Raw genomic sequence first — 15,203 nt, 5'->3', positions numbered from 1 at the left:
GAACGAACTATGAACTGTGAAAACCCTACTTATTAATATTTTTAATATAGTGCTAACAAATATTTTTCTAAAAGATTTTGAATCATAATATTTTGCTCACGTTTATTACTAATATTTTTATCAGAGGATTTAAAGTCCAATTTTTAACATTATTTTTTTCTCATGTTTGTTACTAATCTTTTTTTTTTGCTCACGTTTGTTACTAATCTTTTATTAGAGGATTTAAAGTCTAATATTTAACATTATTTTTTTCTCATGTTTGTTAGTAATATTTTTTTAGAGGATTTAAAGTCCAATTTTTAACAATATTTTTTGCTCACGTTTCTTACTAATGTTTTTTTAGAGGATTTATAGCCCATATAATATAGTGCTAACAAATATTTTTCTAAAAGATTTTGAATCATAATATTTTGCTCACGTTTGTTACTAATATTTTTATCAGAGGATTTAAAATCCAATTTTTAACATTATTTTTTGCTTAGTTTGTTACTAATCTTTTATTAGAGGATTTCAAGTCTAATCTTTAACATTATTTTTTGCTCATGTTTGTTACTAATCTATTTTTAGAGGATTGTTTCTTACTAATGTTTTTTTAGAGGATTTATAGCCCATATAATATAGTGCTAACAAATATTTTTCTAAAAGATTTTGAATCATAATATTTTGCTCACGTTTGTTACTAATATTTTTATCAGAGGATTTAAAATCCAATTTTTAACATTATTTTTTGCTTAGTTTGTTACTAATCTTTTATTAGAGGATTTCAAGTCTAATCTTTAACATTATTTTTTGCTCATGTTTGTTACTAATCTTTTTTTAGAGGATTTAAAGTCCAATCTTTAACAATATTTTTTGCTCACGTTTGTTATTAATTTTTTTTAGAGGATTTATAGTCCAATCCTCATCGGCTATTATTTTTGTTTAAAAAAAATTAAAAAAACTCATAGACTTGTGAGAAATAAAGTAGGAAAAAACATAAACTTTGGATTTTTTTTTTCATAAGTGATTATTGTTCAACTTTGATTTTCTCAAATTCTGATTCATTCATTCTTCTAACAAAAAAAAGTAAAAACAAAGCTTGAATTGTAATGTTGGCGGAAAGTAAGTTGTTCGAAGGATAAAACAGAAAGATATTCAATTCATGAAGTGGACCTTAAAGATATTCGATTCAATGGTGCTTCAGAAGTATTAATCAAGTTCGTGAGCCTTGGAACTTTCTAATTTTTTAGAGGTGATGAGATGTGATCAGAGGGTACTATGATGAATTTTGGATCGATTTGAATTCATGAGAAGAGACATAAAGAATGCAAATATAATTTTTAAACTTTTTGTGAGTTTAATCTGTTGTTAACGGTGGTAAAAGAAAGTTAACGGTGACAATTAGTGACATTGAATATTAATCCACATGTTATTTTATAATTGGCTATTTGTATTTAAAATTAAGGGTATTTTTGGAAAGAAAATTCCAACCCAAAAGTGTGCTGAAAGGGGTAGTTTTCTTTATATATAGTATAGATATATTTAATTATTTATTAAAAAAATTATAAAAATTTAATATTTTGAAAATATTCATTGAGACGAATCCAACAGTATCTTATATGATATTATTTATAAAAAAATATAATCAAAATATGTGAAGTCAATAATATACGTTATCAACTATGTCATCTAATACAAGACGGAATGAGTATATTTGGATTGCCTCATACTCCCTCTGTCCCTGTATTTAACCACCCATTTGACTTTATTTTTGTACATAAATCTAAACCCCTTTTCAAATTACTAGATGCATTTATTATTTTTTTCCTAAACATACCCATAATTAATACTACTAACTTGTTTTGAAATTTAAAAAGTTAAATTTAATACATATACAAACAAAGGACAATATGGTAATATTAACACACAAAACAGACATAATAATTACACTGTCAGCTTTTCTTAAGAAATGTGAAAAAAGCAAGGGAGGTTACATTAAGGGACGGAGGGAGTAAGAAGAATTAAACGGAAGGTTTGGGAGGTTTTAGATTTGGAGACACGACATAAAAACATATGGTTTTCACTTAAGTAAAAAGCGAAGCGCTTTTAATGTACTCCCTCCGTCCCTTAATGTAACATCCCTTTGCTTTTTCACATTTCTTAAGAAAAGCCGACAATGTAATTATTATGTCTGTTTTGTGTGTTAATAATTATAAACAAAAGTTCACAATGACTTTAAATTAGAATTAGGGTGAATATTGAGAATAAACTACCAAGTTTTTTGTTTGACGTCAACTCACGTTTTTGGAGCAAGAGAATATTGGTATGGGTGACCTCCCACCTCTTAAATATCATAAAGAAAAAGAAGAGGGAGAACTGTTTGAATATATATATGATTTCAAACTGGGAGGAAACAAATACTTTTCCATGTTCGCTTAAGTCAACCGAAGACGGCACTACGTGTACAAGTATAAGCCATATCTTACTGAATGGCTAATAATGATAACAACATTGAATAAATAACATTTGTTAGAGAACTAGGAATGAGAAAGAGCAGGTGTTTGATTAAAAGCAAAAATGGCAGGAGACTCACTCACGTTACTAGGGTTCTGGGGTAGTCCATTTGTCCTGAGGGTCAAGTGGGCTCTTGAACTAAAAGGGGTTCAATACCAATATGTTGAAGAAGATTTTAGGAACAAGAGCGATATGCTCTTGCAGTATAATCCTGTTTATAAGAAGGTACCTGTTCTTGTGCATGACGGTAAGTCCATATCAGAATCACTAGTGATTCTAGAGTATGTTGATGAGATCTGGAAGCAAAATCCTCTTCTTCCACATGATCCCTATGAGAGGGCCAAGGCGCGATTTTGGGCTAAATTCGCCGATGATAAGGTATAAAAGCCATGACTTCTAAAGAACATGATCAAACCGTCTGGTTCAAATGGTTGAACCAGAAACCAACTTGATGTTTGGTTTGATCTCGATTACATTGCAGTCTAGTTGATACTTTTTAATTTATTTATTTGTCATGTGATTCAGATATTGTTGAACCAATTAAACTATTACTCAAAAGTCTCAACATTTCGATCTCTGGTTCAGTTTTTAAACTATTGATTATTATACAATTATGTATGCTACTTTTTGCAAAACTCAAACTAAATTCAGTTTTCAACTGATGTTAGATATCCAGCCTCTAATACAAAAACCAACCTTTTCTATTTCAGTGTGTGCCAGCATTTATAGCTACCTTTTTCAAAATAGGAGAGGAACAACAGAAGGCTGCACAAGAAGCTCGTGAGAATTTGAAGATCCTTGAAAGTGGACTTGAGGGAAGGCGCTACTTTGGAGGTGAAAATATAGGCTTTGCTGATATTGCTGTTGGGTTTTTTGGATTCTGGGCTCGAGTGATAGAAGAAACTGTAGGCATAAACCTGATTGATACAGAGTCCATGGCTAAACTTACCACTTACTTCGATGACTTTCTTGAGCTTCCTGTTATCAAAGAATGCACGCCGTCTCATGATAAGTTACTTGAGCACAGCAAGGCCTTCCACAAGGTCTTGACATCTTCATCAGCTTAAGAGGATTTGCCACACCTATACAATACAATATGTTATATATGATGATGATGCTTCGATCATGTTTGATGTGTGTGTATGATATATGGGTCTGCAACACCAATATCATGCAATATGTTAATGCTTTGTTCATGTCATGTGTGTATGATAATATGCGTGGCATAATTCCTATAAACACGAACCTGAGCTCAAACCTAAACTAATCATGTAAACACAGAACAATAGAATGAAATTACTATTTCTTGTAAAAGTAATTTTAATGGGAAGCCGCTTATTTAATCAAGACGTTAAATGCCCCATAGAATACTATAATATCAAGGGTATAATGATTCTTCCATGATAAAGGAAAATAATATATTAAGTCTTTTGTCATGCAGAACTATTCTATCTCCCATGTAAAAGGAAAATAAATATATTTTCACCTTCTCACTAAATCATAAATGACTCTTGGGATAAGGATGTAGCCTCCTTGGATAAGGCTGAAGAGTATCATAATTCATACATCGCAATTCAACTGAAGAGGAAACGAAACATAAAGGCTAATAGACATGGATATCAATAATCAAAATTATAAATTATACATCAAAGATGCTAATTGTTCAATCTAACATATAGAGTATGTTTAGTGGAATTTATAGAATCGTGATATAGCTAGCAATGAAGGTATGGTTCATAGTAAACCATCATCGCTACATCAGCATAAGGGCAGTTTTCTAACAGGAGCATCTTCAAAATTGCATTAGTACATAGATATATCCTTCAAAACTTCATTAAATTCAAAACTGTACCGAGGTTTGAATTTTTCACCTACCCTCTTGACAGCGTAGAGAGTATCTAGTCATCTAACACGGCAACCTGGCAATCTAAATGGAGAATGACATTACAATCATAGTTCATAGATGATATCTCACGCAATATATTCCCATATACTTTCCCAGGTTAACAGGGTTATCATCATGTTCTCACAGATGGAATACAAAAATGATTTGAAGAAAAATAGACGAGTAAACAAAAGGTATTGGGGACAAGATAGAAAATTTCTTACCAATTGCAGCTTTTCCTCCTTCAGTTGGTTGGTGACCATCTTCTTTTCCAGATTCTACAAATATACCAAAAGCTTGATAGCCATTAATTTATACTCTGTCTTCTAGAAATTTCTAGTTTCAATCATTGACCAGCTGAAAATGGGACAATTGGCTGATAAAAAAGAATGTTAGGAATAGGAGTGCCAATCAACAAAGATAAAGAAGTGGCATGCCACTATTCAACTAAAATCACCAAGATTTATGTTATTGTTAACCGTACTGAATTAATAAATTTATAGAATGTCATGTTTCTATGATTTTGAAAACTGGGAGGAATCGAATATCAATACAAATAACAAAAGCGCTTTCTACTTCCTTCTTAACTACACAGAAAAATTGAATATATAGATATTGTAGCATCTAGTAAGCTGCTAGTCTTTATAAAAATGGGATACAAAATCTTCATTCTTAGTCTTATGTGATAATGTTGCACTTTGGTTTATGTGTTCGATTAATTTGATGATATTTACTATTTAGTATGATTTTTTTTTTTTTAAATTGTCAATTAAAAAATATTCACCTCATGAAAAAGGTTGACTTCAAGATTATTGCTTCACCTCCAAACACTTCAGCTTGAACATGTAAACAACACGTGTATTAGGGAGACAAAAAGAAACGTACATCTTGCAACGAGCAATCCATAAATTCTAATGGATTAGATGTTCCTTACCCAGTGAAGCCTTTAAGAATGGAAACAGTCTCACTATCCATCTCCATTTTGTCTTTATTGATCATTTTAAGGCATGGAAAGGTGGTTCTTGAGCAGAAAGGTGCATTCTAAGCAATATTTTATACAATGATAAACTTCCAAGACCTAAATTATGAATATCTGTGATGTACTCATTTGCATATTCAAAATTCCCACATTTCTCCAAATATTCAGCTATGGCTAATACAATTCTTTGTGGCGGCCTCCAATGGCAGTCTTTCAACATAGCCAAAGCTCTTTTCATGGCAATAATAGCCTCATCCATCTTTTGCCAATTGACATATCCTTCAATGAGAATTTCCCACGTCTTGTAGTTTGGACAGCCACCCTTCTGCAATGTGTGGAGATGCAATGATTCAGCTTCTTCTATTAATCCATTCCGCACATATGCTCCTAAAAGAACATTAGAGACTCTGATATCATATTTTTGACAATTAGATTCCCATTCTCTGAAGATTCTTCTGGCTTGTGCTATGTCCCCAAGCTTCACCAAGCTTGTTAGTATGCAAATATAGTTGGCACAACTGATTCTTCCACCAACTGCCTTACTGGCTTCCCACAGCCGCAAGACTCCCTCCTTTTGCTTCAAAGAGGCGTATAGTGTTATGATGAAGAAGTAACCAAGACGATTACATGTAGACAGTTTCTCTTCGGCATTTTTTAGAACTAGAATGGCTTTCTCATATTGTCCTGCTTTCATATACACATTGGCTAAAGTAGCAAGACTGCTCCATCCCATTTCAACATTCTCATCATTTTGCATTTCTCTAAAAACTGTTTCCACTGCTGCAACCCCATATCGCTCTCCCTCATCACAAGCACTCATCCAAAGGTTGTAAGACAGAACATTCAAGGGTACTTTATTTCGTTTTATTTGTTGGATAACTAGGGGTACCTTTCGGTACTCACATGTGGCAAGATATAGTTTCATCATTTCATTATAAGGGTGAGCGTTTACCACTAGCCCCAGTTCATAGAGCTTCTCCATGAACGTCTCAGCTTTACTGGTGTCCCTATCTCCTACATAGCCACGTAGAAGTGGGAGATAGGCGGCTTTCTTTCCAGCTGAGTCAGGTATATGCATAAAATATTCTTCAGCTTCCATTAGCCCACAGTTTTTAGCGATTAACTCCAACTTCAGAGCATGATCAGCTGGGTTTATGCGGAATTTTTGTTGGTTTTCCATCCAGTTGAATACCTGTGTGCAAAAGAATAATTAAGCTGCTTAAACAGCTTGACGAATTGAATAGACTGTCTCATAAAACCCATAAATCACATTGCAATAACATGATCATCAGAGATTAAAAGAACCGATGATCAGTTACAGTATCTTGTGCAAAGCTGTAATCAATCCATAATGGAAAGTAGCCTGAAGCGATTAATCCACAAAATGCTATAGTGAAGTGATTATAAGGCAGATAATTTATATTATACAAAATGAATGCTCAATACGCTGAACTTAAAGGCACAATCATCGCGAAAGAAAAATCAAACCTCCAAAATAAAAAGTACATCATCAAATTCTAAATAAGTTTAAGCCTATAAAAGCATAAGCTAAACATTCAACCAACATAAGCAACAAACTAAATCAAATAAATCATTTCCAAAAAACCTTCAAGCGGGAAAAGGAAAATACAGAAATTCAACAGAGAAATGGTTTTAAATCATTTCCCTTGTCATTTTCATTTACTACTAATTAGTAATACTAGATTTATTGATTTTGAATAGCATAAACCCTAAACCCTATATGGCTAAAGCTAGTAATTAACCACAATTAACTACTTTAGAACTTCGAACCACACAAATTGCAGGAATGTAATAAACATGTAAATAAAAACCGAACCTCGAATGCGTGATTGTAGCGTTTGGATTTGATGAGCCTTCTGGAGATGCATCTCAGTTCCGATGATGAAAGCTTGTTACCTTGATCGACCCAATTTTGAAGCACTGGCAATGGAGTTTGCGTTGAAGGTTTGAATCGCGCAATTAAGCTCTTCAGATTCTGTTTATCTGAAAATGTAGAAGTGCGAGAATCTGCGTGTGCGTAGAGAGTTCGTGCGCCCAAAAAGAAACTGATGCTGCTGCGAAGAGAAGAAGTATATGGGGAATTAGTAAGAGAAAGATTCAGCGTGTCGTACCGTCGTATCACGGCGGTGAGAGATTGGTTCGCCATCTGAAGCTACGGCGTCGCCGATGAAGCCCTTCACGGCAGATTCAACGTGTGCCACAGAAATTTGCCGCTAAATGTAAATGGTTTGATAACTTGTAAATGAGAAAGTCATGGTCAAAAACACAAATAAAAATAGCTGAGACACACATAGGTAGATAAGAAAGATTGTAAATACCACTCACATCTTAAAAAACTCAAGTTACACCCTAAAATGAACAATATACCCTTTAAACTATGTAAATTGGGGACACAAGGTAAGTAAACTAAGTTTACTTGTGTGTCTATATATAAATAGGCTTAAAAAAGTAAAAGGTCCACTTAAGTTAGCGTGTTTTTGGTTTTAGTCTCTATAAGATGTTAATTTTTTTGTTTTGGTCTCTAACGTCAACTTCTGTTAAAAAAACGATGTGTTGGCAAACGAAGGCCGACTTGGCGAAGGCTGAGATGGCATTAGTGGCTTACGTGGACTGACAAATAATAAGTGAGTAGTTTGAGGGACCAAAACCGAAAACACAAATATTCATAGGGACAAAATTGAAAAAACATAAATATCAAAATTTCAAATTTAAAAACAACATATTCTTTTTCATCCCTCTTTTTTCTCCGGTTCATCTCCATTCCCTAATCTTGAACTTGCTATCACTTTAGAAACAAATAGTTCATAGAATTCTCCAGTTCCATTTCATATTTCAACTATCTCTATCTCTCTAAACTTTCTAATAACCTTGATAAGCTTTACACATCAATCTGAAGTCCTTAAAAAATGCTCGATATTACCCCTACACTAAAGCCTTGTCCTCTGAGTATCTGCTACATTAAAAATCAAACTGAACCTTCACTACAAGAAAAATGGCCATTTGCCAGGGATTTTGACAGGAACAAAAAACCCCTGGCAAATTTGCCAGGGAAAATGGCAAGGAAACCCTTCACAAACAGACTTTAAAAAATGCGGGGACCACTTACCATAAGACAGGGGTTTGCCCTGGCAAAAAGACACAACCCCTGTCTTTAATTTGAGCGCCAAACTTGAAATTCAAAAAATCTAGTTGTGCAGCTTTTTCAAAAAATAACCTGCCAAAAGAAGGGATTCCCTGCAAACCTGCTGTTTTGACTTGACAAAACCTGCTGCAAAAACTGTGTTGCCAGCATGCCAGGGGTTTTACCCCTTGGATATTGCTCTACGGCCGTGGCATATTCCTGCACCACTGCCAAACCGTGTACCTTCAATTTTATATATCACCAAATGTGTCCACAACTTATGTTTTTATCCATTTGGTGGCCATTGCCACTAACACACCATATGCATCATATCCATTTGAAAATCACTCTGAAGTCTGAAACCGCTAATGAAGACGTTGCTGCTATGGTTCCTAGTTCTTACACTCTATTTCCATTAATCATTGTTTTACTCATGAAAGCTTCTTCTTGTTTTTCTTTCTATTTTCAATTTAGCACCTTCTTCATGCTCCTTCTTTTACACGTGATCTTCTAGTTAGGGTGTCAAGCTAGTACTTTTACTCATGAGCTTCTCTTTATATTGCTGCATTTTTCCTTCCTATTACAAGCATGACCTTCATAGCGATTACTGGTTCAAAAGGAAGATGATGGTCATGGCATTTTTTGTAATCATTTTCTTGTCTTATTGTTGTGTGATCTTTTTAGTGTTGCTCTTAGATCTGGAAAGAAAAAAAATCGGTTGTCTATCATCTTTGCCCAATATTGATAACAATTGTGTTTTGTCATAAAAAGACTACATAATACTAAAACCATCTTTTAAAATAAAATTGTTAAGACTCAATAACGAATTATGTCGTAAAATTCAATCTATAGTAAATGTAATTGTTATATTAAAATGTGTGTTATATCAATCCTTATGATTTTCTGAATATTTCGTTCATTTTAACAACACAATTTTTACATGTGGATAAAATTAATTCAATTTAATTAATAAATTTATAAATATCTTTTATGCCAATATTTTTTGAAGGATCTTTTATGCCAATATGAAAACAACTTTAAATATACATTTTTTTCAAAAACAACTTTGAAGAAAAATCGATTTTTAATTAATTTAAATACATTTTATTAATTAAAATTATTTTAAAAACATTTAATTAATAATTAAAAAAATCAGTTTAAAAAATAAAACCGGTTTTAAAAAAAAATTAATATACCATTTGCCAGGGGTTATACCCCTCACAAAGGCCTTGGCTTAAGTTACCCTGCTGATTTGACATTCCGTCAGTCAGCAGTCAATTCAGAGCAGACCTGCATAGTTGCAGACAAAAGTGACGAATTTTGCCAGGGAATAAGACAGGACTTATGTGACGCAGTTTGCCAGGGGTTTAGCCCCTCTTTTTTTCCCAGGGGTGTAACCCCTGGCAAAATGTTAGGGACGAGCGCTTTTGCGAGTGCTTCCGCCCCTGGGAAATTCCCTCACAAACGTCCCGTTTGCCAGGGATTCTGTCCTTTTCTCAGGGATTTTGCCCCTGGCAAAATGTAATGTTTCTTGTAGTGCTTTGAACACGTGGAAGACGAAGATGAGAAAGAAGCAACATTTAAAATAATTCATCCTTCCCACAATCAGATAATTGCATCTCTTCAACACCAAAATGATTAAGTGGTGTGTCTGGTATTGCAAAGTGGTCAAGTGGAAAACATAAATACAGTTAAAACTCTATAAATTAATAATGTCAGGACCGGAAAAATTTATTAATTTAGAGAGTTATTAATTTATCGATAAATTAATAATTATTAATTTAAAGAGTTTTTAAGTAATTATACTGTACATACCAAACCAAAAGGCAAATTAGTCTATGCCTCTTAGAATTACGTTGCAGCGAACCTTATGACTCAACGTAAATTAGTAACTACTGTGTTCATATGCATTGGAAATCAATAATGACTTTTGAAGTACAGTAAATGTAAACAAGAGGAACAAATGTGTTCAATGTATTCTTAATATATTTTTTTTCAGTTTCTATGAATTATTAATTTATGATTTTCTTGGGACCGAAAATTATAAAGGGATCTCCCGAATAATTATTATCTTATTATTTTATCGAGTTTTTCAATTTTTTACATTGGCCCAAGTCGGGACCGGACAAATTTATTATTTTAGAGAGTTTATTAATTTACCGAGTATTAAATTAAAGAGTTTGTACTGTATTCTGCAGAAGGAAAAAGCGCTTGTTAGAAATTTCAAACAACTACTCTAATGAAAACCAATCCTTGTGATGAAAAAGAAGAAAACGTGATGATGCAGAACAAGGAATTAAATCTACATGTAAGTGCAACAAAATTAGTCGAAATCAGCAGCAGGAAAATTAGTAATAAATCAATGGACACTCTTCAAAGAAATAAGTATAGCTTTGATGCAACAAGAGATGGAATCCTGACAAAGTATGTAGCTAGTCAATGGAGTACTTAAACTGAATTTACACTAAACTCTCTTAGTGAATAATGGTATATACGTAAACTTATTTTACACTAACCTCTCATAGTATAATTGTACATACGTAAATTGAATTTACACTAACATCTCATAGTGAGTAATTGTACGTATGTAAATTGAATTTACACTAACCTCTCATAGTGAGTAATTGTACATAACCTCTCTTAGTGTAATTGTACATACGTAAATTGAATTTACACTAACCTCTCATAGTGAGTAATTGTACATAAGTAAACTTAATTTAAACTAACCTCTCACAATGAGTATTAGTGCCTACGTAAAATCAAATTACGTTTACCTTAATAATTGATACATAATCTTAAATAACGTCTTATTCACATTGACCAAAATATTATGGAAGTGACTGAACCAAGAATCTCTAGAGGAGCATCTGCCCAAACAAAATTTGCAGCTGAAGAAACCTACCGAAATAATACTTACTTAATCTAAACTCATGTCTACCTTATATGTCGCCCACGCAGGCAATCTCATAACAAAACAGAAAAAGAAACAACGAACAAGAAATAAATGGAAACTCTTCGATAATGAAATTCATGAAATTCACTAACATTTATGAATAGCGTACCGATCAATAAAAAAGATGTTGATTCAATCTTTGATCTTGGTTTAACATCTATGGTGGTTTGTGGGTGAAAGAGGTTGAAGGTTCAGAATGATAATGAAAATGGGTTTTTTAGAATTTTACATCGAGAGGACAATTTTGGTATTATTGTAAAATTTTAAATAAATTTAGATGTGACTAGAATTATATGGGGTGAGACTAGAAAGAGTCCTTGTAAAATTGATTTTTGATGAAAAAGTAAAATGATTTGCGTGAATACATTGAGTAAAAGGGAATAAAAAATAAATTTGATTCTAAAAGTTAATTTTTGAATCAATAGCTATACATTACAATTACAAGTAAAAACAACTCAAAAACATTCAAGTGTTATAATCATTCTACACCTGCATAATCAATTCTAATTTTTTTAGAAGTGCAACTAAACATACACTAAATGTTGATTTTCTAAATGTTTGGATATACAATTTATTTGCATCTTATAGCATAAATGTTCACCATGATAATTGTTTATGTATAAGTTTTTATAAGCTATTTTTATAGTTAAACATAGTTGGTTTTATAAACAATATTGGAGAACTTGATAGAATAATTTTATTTTTTTTTTAGAAAATTGTCATAAGTCGTCATGATAAATCCTCTCAAATAGTTTTACAAAGCTTATGATAATAAATAAAGTGAAATAAGTCAATCTAATCAGATTCATATTCTATCAATTTAATACTACTTGGTTACCTTTGCTCTAAATTGTAAGCATTTCAATTGTATCTCTTTTTAATTGTATAGGCGTGAATAGGGGTGTAACAATCTTTTTTGGATCAGTTTTTTGCTCAAAAAATGTCTGAATCGATGGAATATTCGTCGGTTTGATTCGACACAGTATTTACTGTTTTTTTTTAAATGAATTGAACCAAACAAATCGATTTGATTCGGTTTGGATCAGTTCGGTTGATCGGTTTGTTTGAAAATACAATTTATTTTTTACCAAGTTCTTTTTAGTTTTATTTCATTATGTAGTTCTAAAATCTCTAACATGTAGGTTCATTCCCAAATCCTTGATACCTATTACTCTCACCCTAAATTTTATGGTGTTCTTTTTCTATGTATTCAGTATGATTTGATAAGGATTATTACTCATAGAAGAAAATTAAATTAAATGGGAAGTTTCAGAAACTGGTAATTGATTCTATACATGCCTTTATTCTTTTTAATTGGTACAAATCTATTACGCCTATTTTGAGATAACAAATAGATAATGGCAACTGATTCTTTTTGGCGTGGCTTTCTAATCTTCATTAAACAACGGCATATGATGAATATAAATCATTGACATAGAAAACGGGCATAAAATACATTGTAAGATATAATGAGTATAAATCAATGGCACAGAAAACAAGCATATAAGACAATGGAATATAACGAGTATAAATCAATGACATAAAAAAATATTTTTTTCCAAAAGCAGGAAGGCATAAACATGATAAAAACAAACCAATAGACAATGGATGATCTCAACGGTGGTGAGGAGCAATGAGTTAGGTTAGGTTTGACTTGTGACTAGGGTTTCCTTTTAGTAGAAATGAAATAAATTTCGAGTGATGAGATGATGATGGGAGAAAATAAATGAGTTAAGGAGTATTTTAAGCTGGCCTATGCCTAATCATAAACATGTGTGAGGAGGGATAATATTAGTAAAATGGGGAGTAAAGTTAGCATCAGTTCGGTTAATCGGTTCCTTGGATCTCAAAATAAAAAATCGAGAACCAAACCAAACTAGAGTGGTTTATATTGGTTTGGTTCGATTCGATTTTAAACCGAACCATACAAGGTTGGATACTTTTTCGGTTCGGTTTGGTTTGGACTTTCAGTTTTGTCGGTTTTGTTTGAACCACTTACTCCCCTATGCGTGAAGAGTGTTTGTAAGTGGAGATGAAGCGGAAGTAATTGAATTCCATATTACTAGGGTTCTCTTCCCCTAAAAACCGAAGAGTCAGCACAAGTATTTTAGCATTTTTTGTCAATCCTCTAAACATCCATTATTATTTTATTGAATTCCGCGTGTATCCCAACAAATGATTAAATATTGAAAAACAAATCAACTACCGAGGTTAACTGGTTGACACTATACTTCCTCCGATCACAATTATAAGCAAATTTCTACTTTTTAGATTCATTCAATAAATGATGTATGTGGCCTACAATATAGACCACATACATCATTTATTAAATGAACCTAAAAAGTCAAAATTTACTTATAATGGTGACCGGAGGGAGTACGAACCATAACATTTCAATGCGTTTGGGCAAATCAAAAAGAAAGGTGGAACATGCTTAGCCACTTTGCTGGGAACACAATGTGGTGCAGGGAGATAAAAATGGAGTAGCATCAATTTGGTCTTTGAAATTAATAGTGGAAGCTTGCATATGCGCCACCAAAACATTTAGCAGACATCATAATAGTCTCTAACCATTGTTAAATACTACTCCCTCCGTTTCAAAATGAGTGTCGCTTTAGGTGTTTACACACATATTAAGAAATGCAATGATTAAGAGAAAGAGAATGGTTATTTTACCAAATTATCCTTATTAACTATTGGTTAGTTTTAAAAGTAATACTTTGGAAGTAGTGTGCAGAGTATTAATTGGAGGGTACAATTGAAAAGAAAAAGTTATTATTGCATTGGAAACTGAAAGCGACACTCATTTTGAAACAAATTTTTTTGGCTAAAGCGACACTCATTTTGAAACGGAGGGAGTAGTTACAAACTATAACGGATGGACATAATTGATTAATGTTTTGAAAATATATATAGACTATATTGATATGAGCAGTGTCTAATTTTCATGACAAATCTTGAATGTCATATACTTTTTTTTTTTTTTTTATATTCTTTCAAAAAAAATATACTTTTTTTTATACTCTTCCTTGTTTGTTTCTCTTGTCACTTTGGTATATTATTGGTCAAAAGCCGCAAACGAAATAGAAGAAAGCTCCAAAGTTTATGACATTTGTTTTTGGCTGAATGATTTGCTTAATTTCAAACTAGTATTTCACTATTTTATGATGTACTGTCGGTCTATGTTGGTAATATTTTTGGTCAGAGCATTACGCTTTCATATGATTATTATTTAGTTGATGGATTTGCCACGGTTTTTTATTTATTTGTAATAAGGAAAGGAACACAGCTAATACAATCAAATATAAGAATCTGAATTTTAAATATGCTTGCTTCCACTTTGGCCAGTAGAAATAGTTGGTGTTCCGTGTGGATAATGTTGGTGGATACCCATATTGAACGGTGGAAGAAATGGCCGTCTGTTGTCCAGTCGTTTGCGACCTCAAGCTAGCAAGTAACATCAGCTGACCCACGAGATGACACAAGTTCAACATTCTTATTCTTTTTCATTCATTAAGGTAGTTTTTTTTTTTATTTTTTACTAGCCAAAAAACGAACATTCACATGCCATCTTTCCGCTCTTTTACTTTGCTAAAATTTGAAAATTATGAACTATGTTTTCTTAAAAAAAAAAAAGATTATTTTTATTAAAACTAAAAATATAAACGTTTGTTGCTTTCTGGTTATGACAAACCAAATTAACATGATTATCTATTTCCAACGATATAACAAAAAAATATAATTCAAATTC

The 15,203-nt window shown here is 32.4% G+C and overlaps 2 protein-coding genes across 2 annotated transcripts; one reads left to right on the top strand and one right to left on the bottom strand.

The window, feature by feature from the left end:
* Nucleotides 1–2,527: 2,527 nt before the first annotated feature.
* Nucleotides 2,528–3,807, top strand: LOC146941940 (glutathione transferase GST 23-like). The gene is made up of 2 exons (XM_085755806.1): nt 2,528–2,871; nt 3,204–3,807. The coding sequence occupies exons 1-2, from the start codon at nt 2,557–2,559 to the stop codon at nt 3,558–3,560; spliced, it is 672 nt and encodes a 223-aa protein (XP_085611932.1). The 5' UTR covers nt 2,528–2,556; the 3' UTR covers nt 3,561–3,807.
* Nucleotides 3,808–5,166: 1,359 nt separating this feature from the next.
* LOC146941939 (Tetratricopeptide repeat (TPR)-like superfamily protein) lies at nt 5,167–7,607 on the bottom strand. The gene is given in 4 exon segments (XM_085755805.1): nt 5,167–5,214; nt 5,313–5,403; nt 5,406–6,549; nt 7,195–7,607. Coding segments are annotated over 4 exon segments (1,569 nt in total). The 5' UTR covers nt 7,525–7,607; the 3' UTR covers nt 5,167–5,210.
* Nucleotides 7,608–15,203: the final 7,596 nt, after the last annotated feature.

The sequence above is a fragment of the Medicago sativa genome, chromosome 3 (assembly GCF_051527215.1).
Source record: "Medicago sativa cultivar Bolivia chromosome 3, Bolivia_mono, whole genome shotgun sequence".
NCBI classification, from domain to species: domain Eukaryota; kingdom Viridiplantae; phylum Streptophyta; class Magnoliopsida; order Fabales; family Fabaceae; genus Medicago; species Medicago sativa.
Note: the sequence above shows the minus strand (reverse complement) of the source record. Positions and strands in the feature narration are given on the sequence as shown.